Source organism: Boleophthalmus pectinirostris, unplaced genomic scaffold, assembly GCF_026225935.1.
Source record: "Boleophthalmus pectinirostris isolate CB_2022bp ecotype Guang Dong unplaced genomic scaffold, ASM2622593v1 HiC_scaffold_3, whole genome shotgun sequence".
NCBI classification, from domain to species: domain Eukaryota; kingdom Metazoa; phylum Chordata; class Actinopteri; order Gobiiformes; family Gobiidae; genus Boleophthalmus; species Boleophthalmus pectinirostris.
The window spans coordinates 2,769,154-2,793,982 of NW_026571299.1; the positions used below are offsets into that span (position 1 = coordinate 2,769,154).

At 45.8% G+C, this 24,829-nt stretch overlaps 2 protein-coding genes across 2 annotated transcripts; both read left to right on the forward strand.

The window, feature by feature from the left end:
- The first annotated feature begins 26 nt into the window (after positions 1-26).
- LOC129410947 (mucin-2-like) lies at positions 27-20,202 on the forward strand. Its single transcript, XM_055160065.1, has 7 exons — positions 27-63; positions 961-1,714; positions 4,534-4,793; positions 5,871-6,106; positions 10,343-12,463; positions 12,514-13,308; positions 13,366-20,202. Exons 1-7 carry the CDS (start codon positions 27-29, stop codon positions 19,552-19,554), a joined length of 10,392 nt encoding a protein of 3,463 aa, XP_055016040.1. The 3' UTR covers positions 19,555-20,202.
- On the forward strand, positions 19,697-22,628 carry LOC129410948 (pneumococcal serine-rich repeat protein-like). Its single transcript, XM_055160066.1, has 2 exons — positions 19,697-20,102; positions 20,164-22,628. Exons 1-2 carry the CDS (start codon positions 19,697-19,699, stop codon positions 22,473-22,475), a joined length of 2,718 nt encoding a protein of 905 aa, XP_055016041.1. The 3' UTR covers positions 22,476-22,628.
- Positions 22,629-24,829: the final 2,201 nt, after the last annotated feature.

Sequence of the window (24,829 nt, forward strand, 5' to 3'; positions counted from 1 at the left end):
CAACAACTACAACTGCAGCAACTACCATGACAGCTGCTACAACTTCTGCTGCTCCAACAACAAGCACAGGACCTCCAACTACCACGCCTCCTCTGCCAACCACAACTACAGCTGCTCCAACCACAACTACAGCTGTTCCAACCACAACTACAGCTGCTCCAACCACAACTACAGCTGCTCCAACCACAACTACAGCTGCTCCAACCACAACTACAGCTGCTCCAACCACAACTGCCCCACCTACAACTACAACTACACCTCCTCCAACTACAACTACAGCTGCTCCAACTACAACAAACACCCCTCTGCCAACTACAACGACAACTACAGCTGTTCCAACTACACAACCACCCCTCTGCCAACTACAACGACAACTACAACTGTTCCAACTACCACAACCACCCCTCCGCAAACTACAACGACAACTACAACTGTTCCAACTACAACAACCACCCCTCTGCCAACTACAACGACAACTACAACTGTTCCAACTACCACAACCACCCCTCTGCCAACTACAACGACAACTACAACTGTTCCAACTACCACAACCACCCCTCCGCCAACTACAACGACAACTACAACTGTTCCAACTACCACAACAACCCCTCTGCCAACTACAACTACAACTGTTCCAACTACACAAACCACCCTTCTGCCAACTACAACGACAACTACAACTGTTCCGACTACCACAACCACCCCTCTGCCCAACTACGACAACTACAACTGTTCCAACTACCACAACCACCCCTCTACCAACTACAACGACAACTACTACTACTCCAACTACCACAACCACCCCTCTACCAACTACAACGACAACTACTACTACTCCAACTACCACAACCACCCCTCCGCCAACTACAACGACAACTACATCTGTTCCAACTAAACATTCACCTACTCCAACTAAACGTACAGCTACTCCAAAAAAACGTACAACTGCTCCAACTACAGTGACAACTACCACTATAACTACCACAACCACCCCTCTGCCAACTACAACGACAACTGCCACTGTTCCAACTACCACAACCACCCCTCTACCAACTACAACTACAACAACAACTACTACTACTCCAACTACCACAACCACTCCTCAGCCAACTACAACAACAACTGTTCCAACTACCACAACTACCCCTCTGCCAACTACAACGACAACTACTACTGTTCCAACTACCACAACCACCCCTCTGCCAACTACAACGACAACTACTACTACTCCAACTACCACAACCACTCCTCAGCCAACTACAACAACAACTACAACTGTTCCAACTACCACAACCACCCCTCTGCCAACTACAACAACAACTGTTCCAACTACCACAACTACCCCTCTGCCAACTACAACGACAACTACAACTGTTCCAACTACCACAACCACCCCTCTGCCAACTACAACGACAACTACAACTGTTCCAACTACCACAACAACCCCTCTGCCAACTACAACAACAACTGTTCCAACTACCACAACTACCCCTCTGCCAACTACAACGACAACTACAACTGTTCCAACTACCACAACCACCCCTCTGCCAACTACAACGACAACTACAACTGTTCCAACTACCACAACAACCCCTCTGCCAACTACAACTACAACTGTTCCAACTACCACAACCACCCCTCTGCCAACTACAACGACAACTACAACTGTTCCAACTACCACAACCACCCCTCTGCCAACTACAACGACAACTACATCTGTTCCAACTAAACATTCACCTACTCCAACTAAACGTACAGCTACTCCAAAAAAACGTACAACTGCTCCAACTACAGTGACAACTACCACTATAACTACCACAACCACCCCTCTGCCAACTACAACGACAACTACCACTGTTCCAACTACCACAACCACCCCTCTACCAACTACAACGACAACTACTACTGTTCCAACTACCACAACCACCCTCTACCAACTACAACGACAACTACGACTACTCCAACTACCACAACCACCCCTCTGCCAACTACAACTACAACTGTTCCAACTACCACAACCACCCCTCTGCCAACTACAACTACAACTGTTCCAACTACCACAACTACCCCTCTGCCAACTACAACGACAACTACAACTGTTCCAACTACCACAACCACCCTCTGCCAACTACAAACGACAACTACAACTGCTCAACTACAACACCAACACAACCCCTCTGCCAACTACAACAACAACTGTTCCAACTACCACAACCTACCCCTCTGCCAACTACAACGACAACTAACAAACTGTTCCAACTACCACAACCACCCCTCTGCCAACTACAACGACAACTACAACTGTTCCAACTACCACAACAACCCCTCTGCCAACTACAACTACAACTGTTCCAACTACCACAACCACCCCTCTGCCAACTACAACGACAACTACAACTGTTCCAACTACCACAACCACCCCTCTGCCAACTACAACGACAACTACAACTGTTCCAACTAAAATTTACCTACTCCAACTAAACGTACAGCTGCTAAACCTACAACTGCTCCAACTACAAGTGACAACTACCAACTATAAACTACCACAACCACCCCTCTGCCAACTACAACAACAACTACCAACTGTTCCAACTACCACAACACCCCTCTGCCAACTACAAACGACAACTACTACTGTTCCAACTACCAACAACCACCCCTCTGCCAACTACAACGACAACTACTCAACTACTCCAACTACCACAACCACCCCTCACCCCTCTGCCAACTACAAAACAACTACAACTGTTCCAACTACCACAACCACCCCTCTGCCAACTACAACAAACAACTGTTCCAACTACCACAACTACCCCCTCTGCCAACTACAACGACAACTACAACTGTTCCAACTACCACAACCACCCTCCTGCCAACTACAACGACAACTACAACTGTTCCAACTACCACAACCACCCCTCCAACTGCCAACTAACAACTACAACTGTTCCAACTACCACAACCACCCCTCTGCCAACTACAAAACAACTACAACTGTTCCAACTACCACAACCACCCCTCTGCCAACTACAACGACAACTGTTCCAACTACTACAACCACCCCTCTGCCAACTACAACTGCAAAGACAACTGCTCGAACAAAAAATTCACCTACTCCAACTAAACGTACACCTAAACCTGCTCCAACTACAACGACAACAACAACTTCTCCAACTACCACAACCACCCCTCTGCCAACTACAATGACAACTACAACTGTTCCAACTACCACAACCACCCCTCTGCCAACTACAACTACAACTGTTCCAACTACAACAACCACCCCTCTACCAACTACAACCACAACTACAACTGTTCCAACTACAACAACCACCCCTCTGCCAACTACAACGACAACTGTTTCCAACTACCACAACAACACAACAACTCTGCCAACTACAACAACAACTACAACAACAACTGTTCCAACTACCACAACCACCCCTCTGCCAACTACAACAACTACAACTGTTCCAACTACCACAACCACCCCTCTGCCAACTACAACAACTACAACTGTTCCACCAACTACCACAAACCACCCCTCTGCCAACTACAAGACAACTACAACTGTTCCAAACTAACNTCCAACTACCACAACCACCCCTCTGCAACTACAAACAACTCAAACACAACTATTCCAACTACCACAACCACCCCTTCTGCCAACTACAACGACAACTACAACTGTTCCAACTACCACAACACCCCCTCTGCCAACTACAACAACAACTACAACTGTTCCAACTACCACAACCACTACCCTCTGCCAACTACAACTGACAACTACAACTGCTCAACTAAAAAATTCACCTACTCCAACTAAACGTACACCTAAACCTGCTCCAACTACAACGACAACTACAACTTTCCAACAACAACCACCCCTCTGCCAACTACAAAAACAACTAACTCCAACTACCACAACCACCACCAACTGCCAACTACAACAACAACTACCCCCCAACTACCACACCAACCCCCTCTGCCAACTACAACACAAACAACTGTTCCAACTACCACAACCACCCCTCTGCCAACTACAACGACAACTACAAACTGTTCCAACTACCAACCACCCCTCTGCCAACTACAACGACAACTAAACTGTTCCAACTACCACAACCCCCTCTGCCAACTACAACAAACAACTACAAACTGTTCCAACTACCACAACCACCCCTCTACAACACAACAACAACAACTACAACTGTTCCAACTACCACAACCACCCCTCTGCCAACTACAACGACAACTACAACAGTTCCAACTACCACAACCACCCCTCTGCCAACTACAACAACAACGGCTCGAACTAAAAATTCACCTACTCCAACTAAACGTACACTAAACCTGCTCCAACTACAACGACAACAACAACTTCTCCAACTACCACAACCACCCTCTGCCAACTACAACAAACAACTACCACTTCCAAACTACCACAACAACCACCCCTCTGCCAACTACAACGACAACTACTGTTCCAACTACCACTCCAACTACCACAACCACCCCTCTGCCAACTACAACAACAACTACTACCACTCCAACTACCACAACCACCCCTCTGCCAACTACAACGACAACTACAACTGTTCCAACTACCACAACCACCCCTCTGCCAACTACAACAACAACTACAACTGTTCCAACTACCACAACCACCCCTCTGCCAACTACAACGACAACTACAACTGTTCCAACTACCACAACTACCCCTCTGCCAACTACAACTACAACTGTTCCAACTACCACAACCACCCCTCTGCCAACTACAACAACTACAACTGTTCCAACTACCACAACCACCCCTCTGCCAACTACAACGACAACTACAACTGCTCAACTAAACGTACACCTGCTCAACAAAAAATTCACCTAATCCAACTAAACGTACAGCTAAACCTGCTCCAACTACAATGACAACAACCAACGACAACTGTTCCACTACCACAAACCACAACACACCCCTCTGCCAACTACAACAACAACTACACCACTCCAACTACCACAACTACCCCTCTGCCCAACTACAACCAACAACTACAACTGTTCCAACTACCACAACCACCCCTCTGCCAACTACAACAACAACTACTACCACTCCAACTACCACAACACCCCTCTTCCAACTAACAACAACAACTACAACTGTTCCAACTACCACAACCAACCCCTCTGCCAAAACAACAACAACTACAACTGTTCCAACTACCACAACCACCCCTCTGCCAACTACAACAACAACTACAACTGTTCCAACTACCACAACCACCCCTCTGCCAACTACAACTGCAACGACAACTGCTCGAACTAAAAATTCACCTACTCCAACTAAACGTACACCTAAACCTGCTCCAACTACAACGACAACAACAACTTCTCCAACTACCACAACCACCCCTCTGCCAACTACAACAACAACTATTACCACTCCAACTACCACAACCACCCCTCTGCCAACTACAACAACAACTATTACCACTCCAACTACCACAACCACCCCTCTGCCAACTACAACGACAACTACAACTGTTCCAACTACCACAACCACCCCTCTGCCAACTACAACAACTACAACTGTTCCAACTACCACCCCCCTCTGCCAACTACAACGACAACTACAACTGTTCCAACTACCACAACTACCCCTCTGTCAACTACAACTTCAACTGTTTCAACTACCACACCACCCCTCTCCAACTACAACCTACCAACCACCCCTCTGCCAACTACAACAACTACAAGTGTTCCAACTACCACAACCACCCCTCTGCCAACTACAACGACAACTACAACTGCTCGAACTAAACGTACACCTGCTCAAACAAAAAATTCACCTACTCCAACTAAACGTACAGCTAAACCTGCTCCAACTACAACGACAACAACAACGACAACTGTTCCAACTACCACAACCACCCCTCTACCAACTACAACAACAACTACAACTGTTCCAACTACCACAACCACCCCTCTGCCAACTACAACAACAACTACTACCACTCCAACTACCACAACTACCCCTCTTCCAACTACAACAACAACTACAACTGTTCCAACTACCACAACCACCCCTCTGCCAACTACAACAACAACTACTACCACTCCAACTACCACAACTACCCCTCTTCCAACTACAACAACAACAACTACAACTGTTCCAACTACCACAACCACCCCTCTGCCAAACTACAACAACAACTACAACTGTTCCAACTACCACAACCACCCCTCTGCCAACTACAACAACTACAACTGTTCCAACTACCACAACTACCCCTCTGCCAACTACAACTGTTCCAACTACCACAACCACCCCTCTGCCAACTACAACTGCAACGGCTCGAACTAAAAATTCACCTACTCCAACTAAACGTACACCTAAACAACTGCTCCAACTACCAACAACACCACCCCTCTGCCAACTACAACAACAACTATTACCACTCCAACTACCACAACCACCCCTCTGCCAACTACAACAACAACTATTACCACTCCAACTACCCACAACCACCCCTCTCCAACTACAACGACAACTACAACTGTTCCAACTACCACAACCACCCCTCTGCCAACTACAACAACTACAACTGTTCACAACTACCACAACCCACCCCTCTGCCAACTACAACGACAACTACAACTGTTTCCAACTACCACAACTACCCCTCTGCCAACTACAACAACAACTACAACTGTTCAACTACCACAACCACCTCTGCCAACTACAAACAACTACAACTGTTCCAACTACCACAACCACCCCTCTGCCAACTACAACGACAACTACAACTGCTCGAACTAAACGTACACCTGCTCAAACAAAAAATTCACCTACTCCAACTAAACGTACAGCTAAACCTGCTCCAACTACAATGACAACAACAACTTCTCCAACTACCACAACCACCCCTCTGCCAACTACAACAACAACTACTACCACTCCAACTACCACAACCACCCCTCTGACAACTACAACAACAACAACAACACCTGTTCCAACTACCACAACGACCCCTCTGCCAACTACAACTGTTCCAACTACCACAACTACCCCTCTGCCAAACTACAACTGCAACGAACAACTGCTCAAACAAAAAATTCACCTACTCCAACTAAACGTACACCTAAACCTGCTCCAACTACAACGACAACAACAACTTCTCCAACTACCACAACCACCCCTCTGCCAACTACAACAACAACTACTACCACTCCAACTACCACAACTACCCCTCTTCCAACTACAACAACAACTACAACTGTTCCAACTACCACAACCACCCCTCTGCCAACTACAACAACAACTACTACCACTCCAACTACCACAACTACCCCTCTTCCAACTACAACAACAACAACTACAACTGTTCCAACTACCACAACCACCCCTCTGCCAAATACAACAACAACTACAACTGTTCCAACTACCACAACCACCCCTCTGCCAACTACAACAACTACAACTGTTCCAACTACCACAACTACCCCTCTGCCAACTACAACTGTTCCAACTACCACAACCACCCCTCTGCCAACTACAACTGCAACGACAACTGCTCGAACTAAAAATTCACCTACTCCAACTAAACGTACACCTAAACCTGCTCCAACTACAACGACAACAACAACTTCTCCAACTACCACAACCACCCCTCTGCCAACTACAACAACAACTATTACCACTCCAACTACCACAACCACCCCTCTGCCAACTACAACAACAACTATTACCACTCCAACTACCACAACCACCCCTCTGCCAACTACAACGACAACTACAACTGTTCCAACTACCACAACCACCCCTCTGCCAACTACAACAACTACAACTGTTCCAACTACCACAACCACCCCTCTGCCAACTACAACGACAACTACAACTGTTCCAACTACCACAACTACCCCTCTGCCAACTACAACTGTTCCAACTACCACAACCACCCCTCTGCCAACTACAACAACTACAACTGTTCCAACTACCACAACCACCCCTCTGCCAACTACAACTGCAACGACAACTACAACTGCTCGAACTAAACGTACACCTGCTCAAACAAAAAATTCACCTACTCCAACTAAACGTACAGCTAAAACCTGCTCCAACTACAACGACAACAACAACTTCTCCAACTACCACAACCACCCCTCTGCCAACTACAACAACAACTACTACCACTCCAACTACCACAACCACCCCTTTTGACAACTACAACAACAACAACAACTGTTCCAACTACCACAACTACCCCTCTGCCAACTACAACTGTTCCAACTACCACAACCACCCCTCTGCCAACTACAACTGCAACGACAACTGCTCGAACTAAAAATTCACCTACTCCAACTAAACGTACAGCTAAACCTGCTCCAACTACAACGACAACAACAACTTCTCCAACTACCACAACCACCCCTCTGCCAACTACAACAACAAACTACTACCAAACTCCAACTACCACAAACCACCCCTCTGCCAACTACAACAACAACTACCCAACTGTTCCAACTACCACAAACCACCACAAACCCCTCTGCCAACTACAACGACAACTACAACTGCTCGAACTAAACGTACACCTGCTCAACAAAAAAATTCACCTACTCCAACTAAACGTACAGCTAAACCTGCTCCAACTACAACGACAACAACAACTTCTCCAACTACCACAACCACCCCTCTGCCAACTACAACAACAACAACAACGACAACTGTTCCAACTACCACAACCACCCCTCTGCCAACTACAATGACAACTACAACTGTTCCAACTACCACAACTACCCCTCTTCCAACTACAACAACAACTACAACTGTTCCAACTACCACAACCACCCCTCTGCCAACTACAACAACAACTACAACTGCTCGAACTAAACGTACACCTGCTCAAACAAAAAATTCACCTACTCCAACTAAACGTACAGCTAAACCTGCTCCAACTACAACGACAACTACAACTGTTCCAACTACCACAACCACCCCTCTGCCAACTACAACAACAACTACAACTGCTCGAACTAAACGTACACCTGCTCAAACAAAAAATTCACCTACTCCAACTAAACGTACAGCTAAACCTGCTCCAACTACAACGACAACAACAACGACAACTGTTCCAACTACCACAACGACCCCTCTGCCAACTACAACAACAACTACAACTGCTCGAACTAAACGTACACCTGCTCAAACAAAAAATTCACCTACTCCAACTAAACGTACAGCTAAACCTGCTCCAACTACAACGACAACAACAACGACAACTGTTCCAACTACCACAACCACCCCTCTGCCAACTACAACAACAACTACAACTGTTCCAACTACCACAACCACCCCTCTGCCAACTACAACAACTACAACTGTTCCAACTACCACAACCACCCCTCTGCCAACTACAACAACTACAACTGTTCCAACTACCACAACCACCCCTCTGCCAACTACAACGACAACTACAACTGCTCGAACTAAACGTACACCTGCTCAAACAAAAAATTCACCTACTCCAACTAAACGTACAGCTAAACCTGCTCCAACTACAATGACAACAACAACTTCTCCAACTACCACAACCACCCCTCTGCCAACTACAACAACAACTACTACCACTCCAACTACCACAACCACCCCTCTGCCAACTACAACTTCTCCAACTACCACAACCACCCCTCTACCAACTACAACGACAACTACAACTGTTCCAACTACAACAACCACCCCTCTACCAACTACAACTACAACAACAACTGCTCGCACAAAAAATTCACCTACTCCAACTAAACGTACAGCTAAACCTACAAACGCTCCAACTACAACGATAACTACGACTTCTCGAACTACCACAACTACCCCTCTACCAACTACAACGACAACTACAACTGTTCCAACTACAACAACCACCTTTCTGACAACTACAACTACAACAACAACTGCTCGAACAAAAAATTCACCTACTCCAACTAAACGTACACCTAAACCTGCTCCAACTACAATGACAACAACAACTTCTCCAACTACAACAACCACCCCTCTGACAACTACAACTACAACAACAACTGCTCGAACAAAAAATTCACCTACTCCAACTAAACGTACACTAAACCTGCCTCCAACTAACAATGACAACAACAACAACTTCTCCAACTACAACAACAACAACCACCCCTCTGACAACTACAACTACAACAACAACTGCTCGAACAAAAAAATTCACCTACTCCAACTAAACGTACAGCTAAACCTGCTCCAACTACAACGACAAACAACAAACTTCCCTCTACAACCAACTACAACAACAACACCCCTCTGACAACTACAACAACTACAACAACAACTGCTCGAACAAAAAATTCACCTACTCCAACTAAACGTACAGCTAAACCTGCAACTGCTCCAACTACAACGACAACTACAACTTCTCCAACTACCACAACCACCCCTCTACCAACTACAACGACAACTACAACTGTTCCAACTACAACAACCACCCCTCTACCAACTACAACTACAACAACAACTGCTCGCACAAAAAATTCACCTACTCCAACTAAACGTACAGCTAAACCTACAAACGCTCCAACTACAACGATAACTACAACTTCTCGAACTACCACAACTACCCCTCCACCAACTACAACGACAACTACAACTGTTCCAACTACAACAACCACCCCTCTACCAACTACAACTACAACAACAACTGCTCGAACAAAAAATTCACCTACTCCAACTAAACGTACAGCTAAACCTACAACTGCTCCAACTACAACGACAACTACAACTTCTCGAACTACCACAACCACCCCTCTACCAACTACAACGACAACTACAAGTGTTCCAACTACAAAAACCACCCCTCTACCAACTACAACTACAACGACAACTGCTCGAACAAAACATTCACCTACTCCAACTAAACGTACAGCTGCTCCAACTACAACGACAACTACAACTTCTCGAACTACCACAACCACCCCTCTACCAACTACAACGACAACTACAAGTGTTCCAACTACAAAAACCACCCCTCTACCAACTACAACTACAACGACAACTGCTCGAACAAAACATTCACCTACTCCAACTAAACGTACAGCTGCTCCAACTACAACTACAACTACAACTGTTCCAACTACCACAACCACAACTTTGCCAACTACAACAACAACGACAACTCCTCCAACTTCCACAACCACTCCTGTGCCAACTACAACCACAACTACAACTCCTCCAACTACCACAACCACTCCTCTGCCAACTACAACGACAACTACTACTCCTTCAACTACCACAACCACCCCTCTGCCAACTACAACAACAACTACAACTCCTCCCACTACCTCAATTACAGCTCCAGCTACCTCAACCACCACTCCCGTTGGTGTGTATGAAACGCTAAAGAGCAGATGTACTTCTTTCAATGACACAATATATACAACTCCTCCAACTACCACAACCACTCCTCTACCAACTACAGTGACAACTACAACTCTTCCAACTACCACTACCACCCCTCTGCCAACTACAACCACAACTACAACTCGTCCAACTACCACAACCACCCCTGTTCCAACTTCAACCACAACTACAACTCGTCCAACTACCACAACTACCCCTCTGCCAACTACAACAACAACAACTACAACTCCTCCAACTACAACAACCACCCCTCTTCCAACTCCAACTTCTCCAACTACCACACCACCTCTGCCAACTACAACAACAACTACAACTCCTCCAACTACTACAACCACCATTCTGCCAACTACAACCACAACTACAACTCCTCCAACTACCACATCCACCCCTCTGCCAACTACAACAACAACGACAACTTCTACAACTACCACAACCACCCCTCTGCCAACTACAACGACAACTACAGCTCCTCCAACTACTTCAACTACAGCTTCAGCTACCTCAACCACCACTCCCCTTGGTGTGTATGGAACACTAAAGAGCCGATGTACTTTGTTTAATAACACAACATCTACAACTCCTCCAACTACCACAACCACTCCTCTGCCAACTACAACCACAACTACAACTCCTCCAACTACCACAACCACCACTCTGCCAACTACAACCACAACTACAACTTCTCCAACTACCACAACCACCACTCTACCAACTACAACCACAACTACAACTCCTCCAACTACCACAACCACCACTCTGCCAACTACAACCACAACTACAACTCCTCCAACTACCACAACCACCACTCTGCCAACCACAACCACAACTACAACTCCTCCAACTACCACAACCACCATTCTGTCAACTACAACCACAACTACAACTCCTCCAACTACCACAACCACCACTCTGCCAACTACAACCACAACTACAACTCCTCCAACTACCACAACCACCACTCTGCCAACTACAACCACAACTACAACTCCTCCAACTACCACAACCACCACTCTGCCAACCACAACCACAACTACAACTCCTCCAACTACCACAACCACCGTTTACCAACCACAACAACAACTACAGCTCCAGCTACCTCAACCACCACTCCCCTTGGTGTGTATGGAACACTAAAGAGCCGATGTACTTTGTTTAATAACACAACATCTACAACTCCTCCAACTACCACAACCACCCCTCTGTCAACTACAACCACAACTACAACTCCTCCAACTACCACAACCACCACTCTGCCAACTACAACAACAACTACAACTCCTCCAACTACCACAACCACCCCTCTGCCAACTACAACCACAACTACAACTCCTCCTACTACCACAACCACCACTCTGCCAACTACAACAACAACTACAACTCCTCCAACTACCACAACCACCCGTATGCCAACCACAACAACAAGTACAACTCGTCCAACTACCACAACCACCCGTCTACCAACCACAACCACAACTACAACTCCTCCAACTACCACAACCACCACTCTGCCAACTACAACCACAACTACAACTCCTCCAACTACCACAACCACCACTCTGCCAACCACAACCACAACCACAACTACAACTCCTCCAACTACTACAACCACCCGTTTGCCAACCACAACAACAACTACAGCTCCAGCTACCTCAACCACCACTCCCCTTGGTGTGTATGGAACACTAAAGAGCAGATGTACTTTGTTTAATAACACAACATCTACAACTCCTCCAAATACCACAACCACCCCTCTGCCAACTACAACCACAACTACAACTCCTCCATCTACCACAACCACCACTCTGCCAACTACAACCACAACTACAACTCCTCCAATTACCACAACCACCACTCTGCCAACCACAACCACAACTACAACTCCTCCAACTACCACAACCACCACTCTGCCAACTACAACAACAACAACTACAACTCCTCCAACTACCACAACCACCATTCTGTCAACTACAACCACAACTACAACTCCTCCAACTACCACAACCACCACTCTGCCAACTACAACCACAACAACAACTCCTCCAACTACCACAACCACCACTCTGCCAACTACAACCACAACTACAACTCCTCCAACTACTACAACCACCCGTTTGCCAACCACAACAACAACTACAGCTCCAGCTACCTCAACCACCACTCCCCTTGGTGTGTATGGAACACTAAAGAGCCGATGTACTTTGTTTAATAACACAACATCTACAACTCCTCCAACTACCACAACCACCCCTCTGCCAACTACAACAACAACTACAACTCCTCCAACTACCACAACCACCCCTCTGCCAACTACAACCACAACTACAACTCCTCCAACTACCACAACCACCACTCTGCCAACTACAACAACAACTACAACTCCTCCAACTACCACAACCACCCCTCTGCCAACTACAACAACAACTACAACTCCTCCAACTACCACAACCACCCGTATGCCAACCACAACAACAAGTACAACTCGTCCAACTACCACAACCACCCGTCTACCAACCACAACCACAACTACAACTCCTCCAACTACCACAACCACCCGTTTGCCAACCACAACAACTACAGCTCCAGCTACCTCAACCACCACTCCCTTTGGTGTGTATGAAACGCTAAAGAGCAGATGTACTTCATTTAATAACATAACATCTACAACTCCTCCAACTACCACAACCACCCCTCTTCCAACTACAATGACAACTACAATTTCTACAACTACCACAACCACCCCTCTGCCAACTACAACCAAAACCACAACTACTACCCCTCCAACTACCACAACCACCCCTCTGCCAACTACAACAACAACTACAACTCCTCCAACTACCACTACCACCCCTCTGCCAACTACAACCACAACTACAACTCGTCCAACTACCACAACCACCCCTCTGCCAACTACAACAACTACAACTCCTCCAACTACTACTACCACCGCTCCGCCAACTACAACCACAACTACAACTCGTCCACCAACCACAACCACCCTTCTGTCAACTAAAACCACAACTACAACTCCTCCAATTACCACTACCACCGCTGTGGCAACTACAACAACAACTACCACAACCACAACTCTGCCAGCGACAACAACAACTACAGTTCCCCCAACTACTTCAACTGTAGCTCCAGCTTCCTCAACCACCACTCCCCTCGGATTAGATGGAACACTCAAGAATAGATGTTCTGCATTCCCTAAACCAACAACTACAGCTCTGCCAACTACCACTACCACCTCTCTACCAACTACAATGACAACTACAGCTTCTGCAACTACCACAACAATGACAACTACCACTCCTCCAACTACTACAACTTCAGCTCCTCCAACTACCACAACTACAACTACAGCTCCTCCAACTGCTACAACCACAACCACCCCTCTCCCAACTACAACGACAACTAAATCACCAGTGTCAGTAACAACAACGTCATCCACAAGTGGAGGAGTAGTGAATCCAACACCATCAAACAGAAGTGCAGCAGTAACAGCAGCTACAGCTGCTGGTGTGGCATCAACAGCAGCAACAGCAGCAGCAACAGCTGCAGCTGCAGCAGCAGCAGCAGCTGCATCCACAACCAATAGGACCTTGGCTCAGCAAGCCTATAATGCATCTGTGGAAGCTCTCAAAGCTGCTCAAGAGGCAGCAAGACAGGCTCAGGCATTACTAAACGGAACAGGAACACTAACAGATACAATACAAGCAGCTCAGCTGGCAGCACAGAAAGCACTTGAGGCATCCCAGGCAGCAGAGCAGGCATCACAGACAACCCCTGCATCACTGACCCAATTTTCAGAAAACATTCTGGAAGCAACTGCTAATGCAACAAAGGCAGCCCTTAAGGCAGCTGAAGCAGCTAATAATGTGTCTTCTTTAACTCCTGAAAGCCTACAAGCAGCAAATGCAGCCATGAATGAGTCAGCAATAGCATCACAACAAGCAGCCAAGGCTATGTTAGCAGCTCTAGAACAAAATATTACTGAGCCACTTGACCCAATATTAAAAACATTTATAGTTGATGCAGCAAAGAATGCCGAAAATAGTGCTGGTTTAAACCAAATTGCTGTTGAAATGGCAGCAAAGTGTTTAACAGCAAACACTACAGAACATGCACAACAACTATCAAATGAGGCTTTGGCATTAATACAAAACATATTTACTTCAGCAACTAGTGCAGCTGACAATGCATATAAAGCTATAACATATGTTCCTACCACGCCATCACCTACAAAATCTCCTGCAGAGATAAGGAATGCCATAGCCGCAGCAGCATCAGTAGCATCTATAGCATCAAATGCTGCAGCAGCTGCAGGAGCCACAGCAGCCACAGTCGCATCAGCCTCCACTGGACCACTTGCTGACAAAGCAAGGATCGCTGCAGAAGAAGCAATCAAGGCTGCTGAAGAGGCAGCGAGAATGGCCCAAGCGGTACTCAATGGGACCGTTCCACCAGAGGAAGCCATACAAGCAGCTAAAATTGCAGCACAAAAAGCACAGGAGGCGTCTTTGGCAGCAAAACAAGCAGCAGAGGCTCTCCCAGATTCAATGGCACCATTTAGGGAGAGAATTCTTGAAGCATCTGTCAATGCAACAGAATCAGCTCAAAAGGCAGCCCAGGCAGCAAACAACGTATCTACAATAACTCCTGAAAGTCTGAATGCAGCAGCTACAGCTATGACTGCTTCAGCAATCGCAGCAGAAAAAGCCCTCACAGCGTTACTATCTGCTGTACAACAAAATATGACCGTACCCCTTGACCCCAAATTAGAAGGATATGTGTCATCAGTAGCTGAGAATGCCACACAAACTGCAAACAAATCCATAACTGCAGTGGAAAAAGCAGTTGCCTCCTTAACAGCAAACACAACAGAAGGGGCAAACCGTCTGTCAAACGAAGCTATTAATTCAGTTAAAGATGCCAATAATTCAACAAACCAAACCATTGAGTCTGCTGCAAACATATTATCAACAACATCCTCTGCAGAGATAAGGGCTGCCAGAGCCACGGCAGCAGCAGCAGCATCTATAGCATCAAATGCTGCAGCAGCTGCAGGAGCCACAGCAGCCACAGTCGCATCAGCCTCCACTGGACCACTTGCTGACGGAGCAAGGATCGCTGCAGAAGAAGCAATCAAGGCTGCTGAAGAGGCAGCGAGAATGGCCCAAGCAGTACTCAATGGAACTGTTCCACCGGAGGAAGCCATACGAGCAGCTAAAATTGCAGCACAAAAAGCACAGGACGCATCTTTGGCAGCAAAACAAGCAGCACAGGCTCTCCCAGATTCAATGGCACCATTTAGGGAGAGAATTCTTCAAGCGTCTGCCAATGCAACAGAAGCAGCTCTCAAAGCAGCCCAGGCAGCAAACAACGTATCTACAATAACTCCTGAAAGTCTGAATGCATCAGCCTCAGCCATGAATGATTCAGCAATCGCAACAGAAAAAGCCCTCACAGCATTACTATCTGCAGTACAACAAAATATGACTGTACCCCTTGACCCCAAAATAGAAGAATATGTGTCATCAGTAGCTGAGAATGCCACACAAACCGCAAACAAATCCATAACTGCAGTGGAAAAAGCAGTTGCCTCCTTAACAGCAAACACAACAGAAGTGGCAAACCGTCTGTCAAACGAAGCTATTAATTCAGTTAAAGATGCCAATAATTCAACAAACCAAACCATTGAGTCTGCTGCAAACATATTATCAACAACATCCTCTGCAGAGATAAGGGCTGCCAGAGCCACGGCAGCAGCAGCAGCATCTATAGCATCAAATGCTGCAGCAGCTGCAGGAGCCACAGCAGCCACAGTCGCATCAGCCTCCACTGGACCACTTGCTGACAAAGCAAGGATCGCTGCAGAAGAAGCAATCAAGGCTGCTGAAGAGGCAGCGAGAATGGCCCAAGCAGTACTCAATGGAACTGTTCCACCGGAGGAAGCCATACGAGCAGCTAAAATTGCAGCACAAAAAGCACAGGACGCATCTTTGGCAGCAAAACAAGCAGCACAGGCTCTCCCAGATTCAATGGCACCATTTAGGGAGAGAATTCTTCAAGCGTCTGCCAATGCAACAGAAGCAGCTCTCAAAGCAGCCCAGGCAGCAAACAACGTATCTACAATAACTCCTGAAAGTCTGAATGCATCAGCCTCAGCCATGAATGATTCAGCAATCGCAACAGAAAAAGCCCTCACAGCATTACTATCTGCAGTACAACAAAATATGATTGTACCCCTTGACCCCAAAATAGAAGAATATGTGTCATCAGTAGCTGAGAATGCCACACAAACCGCAAACAAATCCATAACTGCAGTGGAAAAAGCAGTTGCCTCCTTAACAGCAAACACAACAGAAGTGGCAAACCGTCTGTCAAATGAAGCTATTAATTCAGTTAAAGATGCCAATAATTCAACAAACCAAACCATTGAGTCTGCTGCAAACATATTATCAACAAAATCTCCTGCAGAGATAAGGAATGCCAGAGCCACGGCAGCAGCAGCAGCATCTATAGCATCAAATGCTGCAGCAGCTGCAGGAGCCACAGCAGCCACAGTCGCATCAGCCTCTACTGGACCACTTGCTAACGGAGCAAGGATCGCTGCAGAAGAAGCAATCAAGGCTGCTGAAGAGGCAGCGAGAATGGCCCAAGCAGTACTCAATGGGACCGCTTCACCAGAGGAAGCTATACAAGCAGCTAAAATTGCAGCACAAAAAGCACAGGAGGCGTCTTTGGCAGCAAAACAAGCAGCAGAGGCTCTCCCAGATTCAATGGCACCATTTAGCGAGAGAATACTTCAAGCGGCTGCCAATGCAACAGAATCAGCTCTCAAAGCAGCCCAGGCAGCAGAAAATGTATCTACAATAACTCCTAAAAGTTTGGACGCCGCAGCCTCAGCCATGAAAGATTCAGTGATCTCAGCAGAAAAAGCCCTCACAGCATTACTATCTGCAGTACAACAAAATATGATTGTACCCCTTGACCCCAAAATAGAAGAATATGTGTCATCAGTAGCTGAGAATGCCACACAAACCGCAAACAAATCCATAACTGCAGTGGAAAAAGCAGTTGCCTCCTTAACAGCAAACACAACAGAAGTGGCAAACCGTCTGTCAAACGAAGCTATTAATTCAGTTAAAGATGCCAATAATTCAACAAACCAAACCATTGAGTCTGCTGCAAACATATTATCAACAAAATCCCAAGCAGTGATAAGGGCAACCGCAGCTGCGGCAGCATCAGCAGCAAAGATAGCAGCAAATGCTGCAGCAGCTGCAGGAGCCACAGCAGCCACAGTCGCATCAGCCTCTACTGGACCACTTGCTAACGGAGCAAGGATCGCTGCAGAAGAAGCAATCAAGGCTGCTGAAGAGGCAGCGAGAATGGCCCAAGCAGTACTCAATGGGACCGCTTCACCAGAGGAAGCTATACAAGCAGCTAAAATTGCAGCACAAAAAGCACAGGAGGCGTCTTTGGCAGCAAAACAAGCAGCAGAGGCTCTCCCAGATTCAATGGCACCATTTAGCGAGAGAATACTTCAAGCGGCTGCCAATGCAACAGAATCAGCTCTCAAAGCAGCCCAGGCAGCAGAAAATGTATCTACAATAACTCCTAAAAGTTTGGACGCCGCAGCCTCAGCCATGAAAGATTCAGTGATCTCAGCAGAAAAAGCCCTCACAGCATTACTATCTGCAGTACAACAAAATATGACTGTACCCCTTGACCCCAAATTAGAACGATATGTGTCATCAGTAGCTGAGAATGCCGCACAAACCGCAAACAAATCCATAACTGCAGTGGAAAAGGCAGCTGCCTCCTTAACAGCAAACACAACAGAAGAGGCCAACCGTCTGTCAAATGAAACTATTAATTCAGTTAAAGATGCCAGTAATTCAGCAAACCAAACCATTGAATTTGCTGCAAAAATATTATCAACAAAATCCCCTGCAGAGATAAGAGCTGCCAGAGCTGCAGCAGCAGCAGCAGCATCTGTAGCATCAAATGCTGCAGCAGCTGCAGGAGCCACAGCAGCCACAGTCGCATCAGTCTCCACTGGACCACTTGCTGACAAAGCACAGGATCACTGCAGAAGAAGCAATCAAGGCTGCTGAAGAAGCAGCGAAAATTGCCGAAGCAGTACTCAATGGAACCGTCCCACCAGAGGAAGCCATACGAGCAGCTCAAATTGCAGCACAAAAAGCACAGGAGGCATCTTTGGCAGCAAAGGAAGCAGCAGTGGCTCTCCCAGATTCAATGGCACCTTTTACTAACAAAATTCTTGAAGCATCTGCCAATGCAACAGAAGCAGCTCTCAAAGCAGCCCAGGCAGCAAACAATGTATCTACAATAAGTCCTGAAAGTTTGAATGCAGCTGCTGCAGCCATAGGTGAATCAGCAATCGTGTCAGGAAAAGCCCTCAGAGCCTTGTATGCTGCACTGCAACAAACATCTGTTCAATCAATTGATGCAAAAACATTAAAAGATGCTTTAATCGCATTTGAAATAGCATCAAATCTGGTTGCAAAAACCACACCAGAAGCGAAGACTGCAGTAGATAAGGCAGCTGCTTCTATCAAAGCAGCAACTCCAGATGAAGCAGAGCAACTGGGGAATGAAGCAATTGCCTCAGCAAGAGAATCCTTAAAATCAGCTTACGGAGGTGTCAGTTTGGCCAACACAACATCAGGCCTCACACCGTCTATGAAAGACTCAACAATAAGATCTACAACATCAGCAGCAGCCTCAGCTGCAGCCGCTGCAGCATCAACTGCAGCCTGCTGCAGCAGCCTCTATTTCCACTGCTGCAGGAGCAACAGCATCTCCCAAAGCAGAGTTAGCCATGAAAGCAGCAAGGGAAGCAGCTAAGGTAGCAGCCTTAGTGGCAAACGGAGAGAGAACACCAGATGAGGCAGCACAAGCAGCACTGGAAGCGGCCAACAAAACTTTACTGGCAGTTGAGGCTGCAAAACTAGAAGCCTCTGAAGTACCTGCACCTTTGAAGAATGTGGCTGCTGAACTTTTAACCATTGCCTTACAATTAGCACAGGCAGCTAAAGAGGCAGCACAAGCAGCACAACTAGCCACCACTGGGACAGATGAAGCAATTAATGGAGCAGCTGATGCAGAGACACAGGTCGCGCAAAGGTCTGCAGAGGCAGCTGATTCTTTGGGTAGAATATTAAGTTCTCTGCCAGCTACAGATGGAGCACGTGCAACAGAGCTTTCCATCTCAGCAACACAAACAGTGGCACAAATGAGTGAAGTAACCGCACTGGCAGCTAGAGCTGCAACAGGTGTCACACAAACAGACACAGCTGGCATCATGTTAGAGTCTGCAAAAGCAGCAGCTACAGCTGCAGAAGCCAGTGCAATTGCAGCAGAAGTTGCACTTCCACGGTGGAACATTACTGATTCCACACCAACACCCACAACTCCAGCACCTGTAATAACAACAGATCAATCAGCAGTATCAACATCTACCTCAGCAGCAGCTGCAGCCACTGCATTAGCAGCAGCCACAGCTTCAGCAGCAGGAGCACCACATCAGGAAGTATTAGCGGCCGTGACCGCAGCTCAAGTTGCAGCTGACGCAGCCTCGGCTGTGGCAAATGGAACTCAACCTTTGACAGTGGCTGCGATAGCTGCCAGAAATGCAGCTGATGCTGCAGAGAGGGTTGTGAATGCTGCAAGAGCAACTGTCACTACATCTGAAGGAACAAAGTTAATTGAGGTAGCAAACCAAGCAGCACTATCAGCCAGGAGGGCAGCAGAAGCAGCAGCAAGAGCAAGTGTAGATTCTGCAACACTAGAAGAGGTGATTGAAACTGCAAACGCAGCCAGGACAGTGAGAGAAGCTGCAGCTACAACACTGGAGGTACTGGCAGGATCCATTCAAAGTCAGAATGCTGAAATACAAAGAATAAAACAAGTCGCACAAATTGTGGCAGATATGACAGAAGCAACAGCCATTGCATCAGAAACTGCAGCTAATGCTGTATTAGCAAACTCAATTGAGCTAAATACACCAACCACTAAATCTGCAACCAGAGCAGCTCAGGCTGCAGCAAGGGCTTCGTATGAAGCATTACCAAGAACATCAGATAATGGCAACATGGGTACATCTACACCAACAACTGATGACCCTAATGGAGGCACACAAATAGCCTTGGCGAAAGCTCAGGAAGGTGCAGTGGTTGCATCCGCAGCAGCAGCAGCAGCGGCAGCAGCTACAACCTCAGCAGCAGCAGCATCTGTAGGACCAAGTGCTCAACCGGCAGCAGAAGCAGCTGCAGCAGCAGCCAAGGCTGCAGCCAGAGCCGCTGAACTCGTGGCTCTTGGATTAGCTCCTTTAAACATGGCTGTGGATGCAGCAAGAGTTGCATCGAATGCAGCTCAAGAAGCAGCAAGTGCTGCCTTAAGAGCGGCCGACACATTACCTCCTTCCCAGTCACTGAAAGTAGCAGAAAAAGCAGCCATAGCTTACACCAGTGCCCAAGCGGCTAACACAGCTGCTGAAGCTGCAGCAAAAGCAGCAGCAAATTCCCCAACAAGGGAGACACTGACAAATTCTGCTGATGCAGCGCGATCTGTGTCTACAGCATCAATTCAAGGAGCTGCACAACTCCAGGACATTATATCAAGTACACCAGCCTTAAATTCAAGAGATCAAGCCATTCTTCAAGATATCAAGGCTGTGGCTCAAATGGCCCAAGCTACAGGAGTAGCAGCTGAAATTGTGTCAGAGACTGCACTGACAGGCTTAACAAATGAAAACATTGCAAATATGGTGGATACACTATCTTCAACAGCATATTCAGCAGCCCTGGCTGCTTCAGCGACCACTTCAGCAGCTGAGGCGGCTCTGCTGTCGATAGCATCTGCAAGTGCTGATGGAACTAACAATGGAGCCTCAACAACAACCACAACAACAGCGACGGGCAGTGGAGGCGGCCAGACAACAGCAGCAGCACCAGTCAACAAAATGAGTCTCTTTTCTGTCACAATAGCTCTTACTGCGCTTGTCCTTCTATAATCCAAATGATTTAATAATGTGTATATACATGTAAATTATTTACATTATTTATTATTCTTTATTTATTGTGTGAATGAGAACTAAAATCCTTGATGGATGTTTTCAGATGTGTTACTGTGATTGAACAAGTAAAGAAAATAATACAGTATATAACGCCCGTTTTATTGTGCAGTTACAGTTGTAATTTGTAAATTTATAAACCACTGTTAAGTCTAATAATTGTAGCAATATTAAATAAAAATACTCAACTGCTTTAACAATGTTGTCTGAGCATTTACTTTATCACAGTTATCTAACAACATGCATTATTTTACAGAGATAATCATGACTTACAATTACTACAACATAAAACCCTTCATAGAACTCATCGAACACAAAATCGATTGCACCTGTTCATAGCCAACAGACTCTCCACCATCTCAAAGCAGAAGCCTATTTAAGACCCTGTATTACACTAAATTGCTATTAGAGCTTTAAGTCATCGTAGTGGCGTTAACAGCAACTATTTACCTTTAATTCAATAAAGATCAGATATTCCTGAAATCTTCCAAAGGATTCTTGTGAAAGTGTATGGATTTTAAAAACACGGTGTTGGACTTTCTGTGTATTACCACGTGACATAACAAGGTGGAAAAGAGTGTTTTCAGTTTGAGAAAATAACTCAACCTAAACATGCAGGGTTTGTGTGTTAAACATATGCGAGTGAAACAAAACACCAAATTATAACATAGATTAAGATAGGCCCTCTTTAAACTCACTCATTGCAGTAGTAAGTTGTTCATTTCAGTAATTTTCAACACTTTTTTTCGACAAAACTGTATTTACTATACACTGCAGTGGTTAATGAAAGGGGTAGGTTATTTATCTCAACCAAAATAAATCTAAATCTCTTACTGACCCTTTAAGTGAAACACAAAAATGTATCATACAAGTTGTCTGTGATAAACCTGGGGGTGTCTTTGCGTTTGGGTGGACTGCTTTGCACCAATCAGTTCAGTCCAATCCACTTTATTTAAACAGCACATTTCACAAACAGTGCCGCACAAATACATACTAATAACAACAATAATAATATAATGATAAAATAAACGCTTGGGTTTAATCATACTCATCCTAAAACAATAAAAACAGAGGACCACACAACTCACGCGCTGTTAAAAGCCACAGAATAAAAGACGAGACTTAAAACTCTCCACTGTGGGGGTTGTTCCGATGTGGGCGGGCAGAGTGTTCCAGAGTTTGGGGCTGGCGATAGAGGAAACCTGGTCCCATGAGTTGGAGCTGGACCTTGGACCTCAGAGGGTGTAAATTTGGAGGAGGTTCGAGATGTAACGTGGGGCAAGTCCGTTCAAAGCTTTAAAAACAAACAATAAAATCTTAAAATCAATCTTATCAATCTTACCATCTATAATACATCGCAAAAATCAAAGGTTTACTGTCTAAAGCAGACTTGGAGAGACTTATCCACGCGTTTGTCTCCAGTAGGTTAGATACTGTAATGGTCTGATCACTGGTCTCTCCAAACGAGCTGTGAGACGCTGCAGAACATCCAGAACGCTGCAGCTCGGGTCCTGACTCGAACTAGGATGTACGAGCACATAAGTCCTGGTCTCAGGTCTCTGCACTGGCCCCTGTGGCTCAGAGACTTTAAAGCAGCTCTGTTTGTACAAGTCTCTCCATGACCGAGCACTAAAATCATGTGAGACAGACTCGACTTTGACTCTGTTTAAATCCAGGCTCAAAACTGTTCTTTTTCACTGTGCATATGGCTGAAAGGTTTTCATTCCGCACTCTTCTCTCTAATTTATGTCTCTCTTTTTTTATTTTAATCTATATGATTATTTATGTTTTGATTTGTTTTTATTGCGATTTTAATGTATTTCTTGATTTGTAAAGCACTTTTGAATTACTTTGTGTACAAATTGTGCAATACAAATAAACTTGCCGTCCCTAATGTGCTCTTTTCTTTTGGTTCCCGTTAAATATCGCGCCACAGATAATAATACAGTAATATCGTGGACCATCAAAATAAATCGAATTACATGTCTCTTTGCTTAAATTAAGAGTTATGGTGCAGTGATAATAAAAAAAGACAGAGGCAACTACATAGGCCATGATCCTTTGCTCCATTTCAGTGCAGATGACAAGAGGAAATAACAGTTCTAACACTTTCAAGTCTTTAAGTCCACTAAATATCGTAATGTGAGATGTATATTGTAAAAATATTGTACAGAGAGATTTGGATATTGTTACATCCCTAATCGTGAGACTCCCCAACATATCGTGAGCTTCCCCACGATATCACAATAAATATCATACCGTGAGGTTCATACCATGACGATATCGTATCGTGA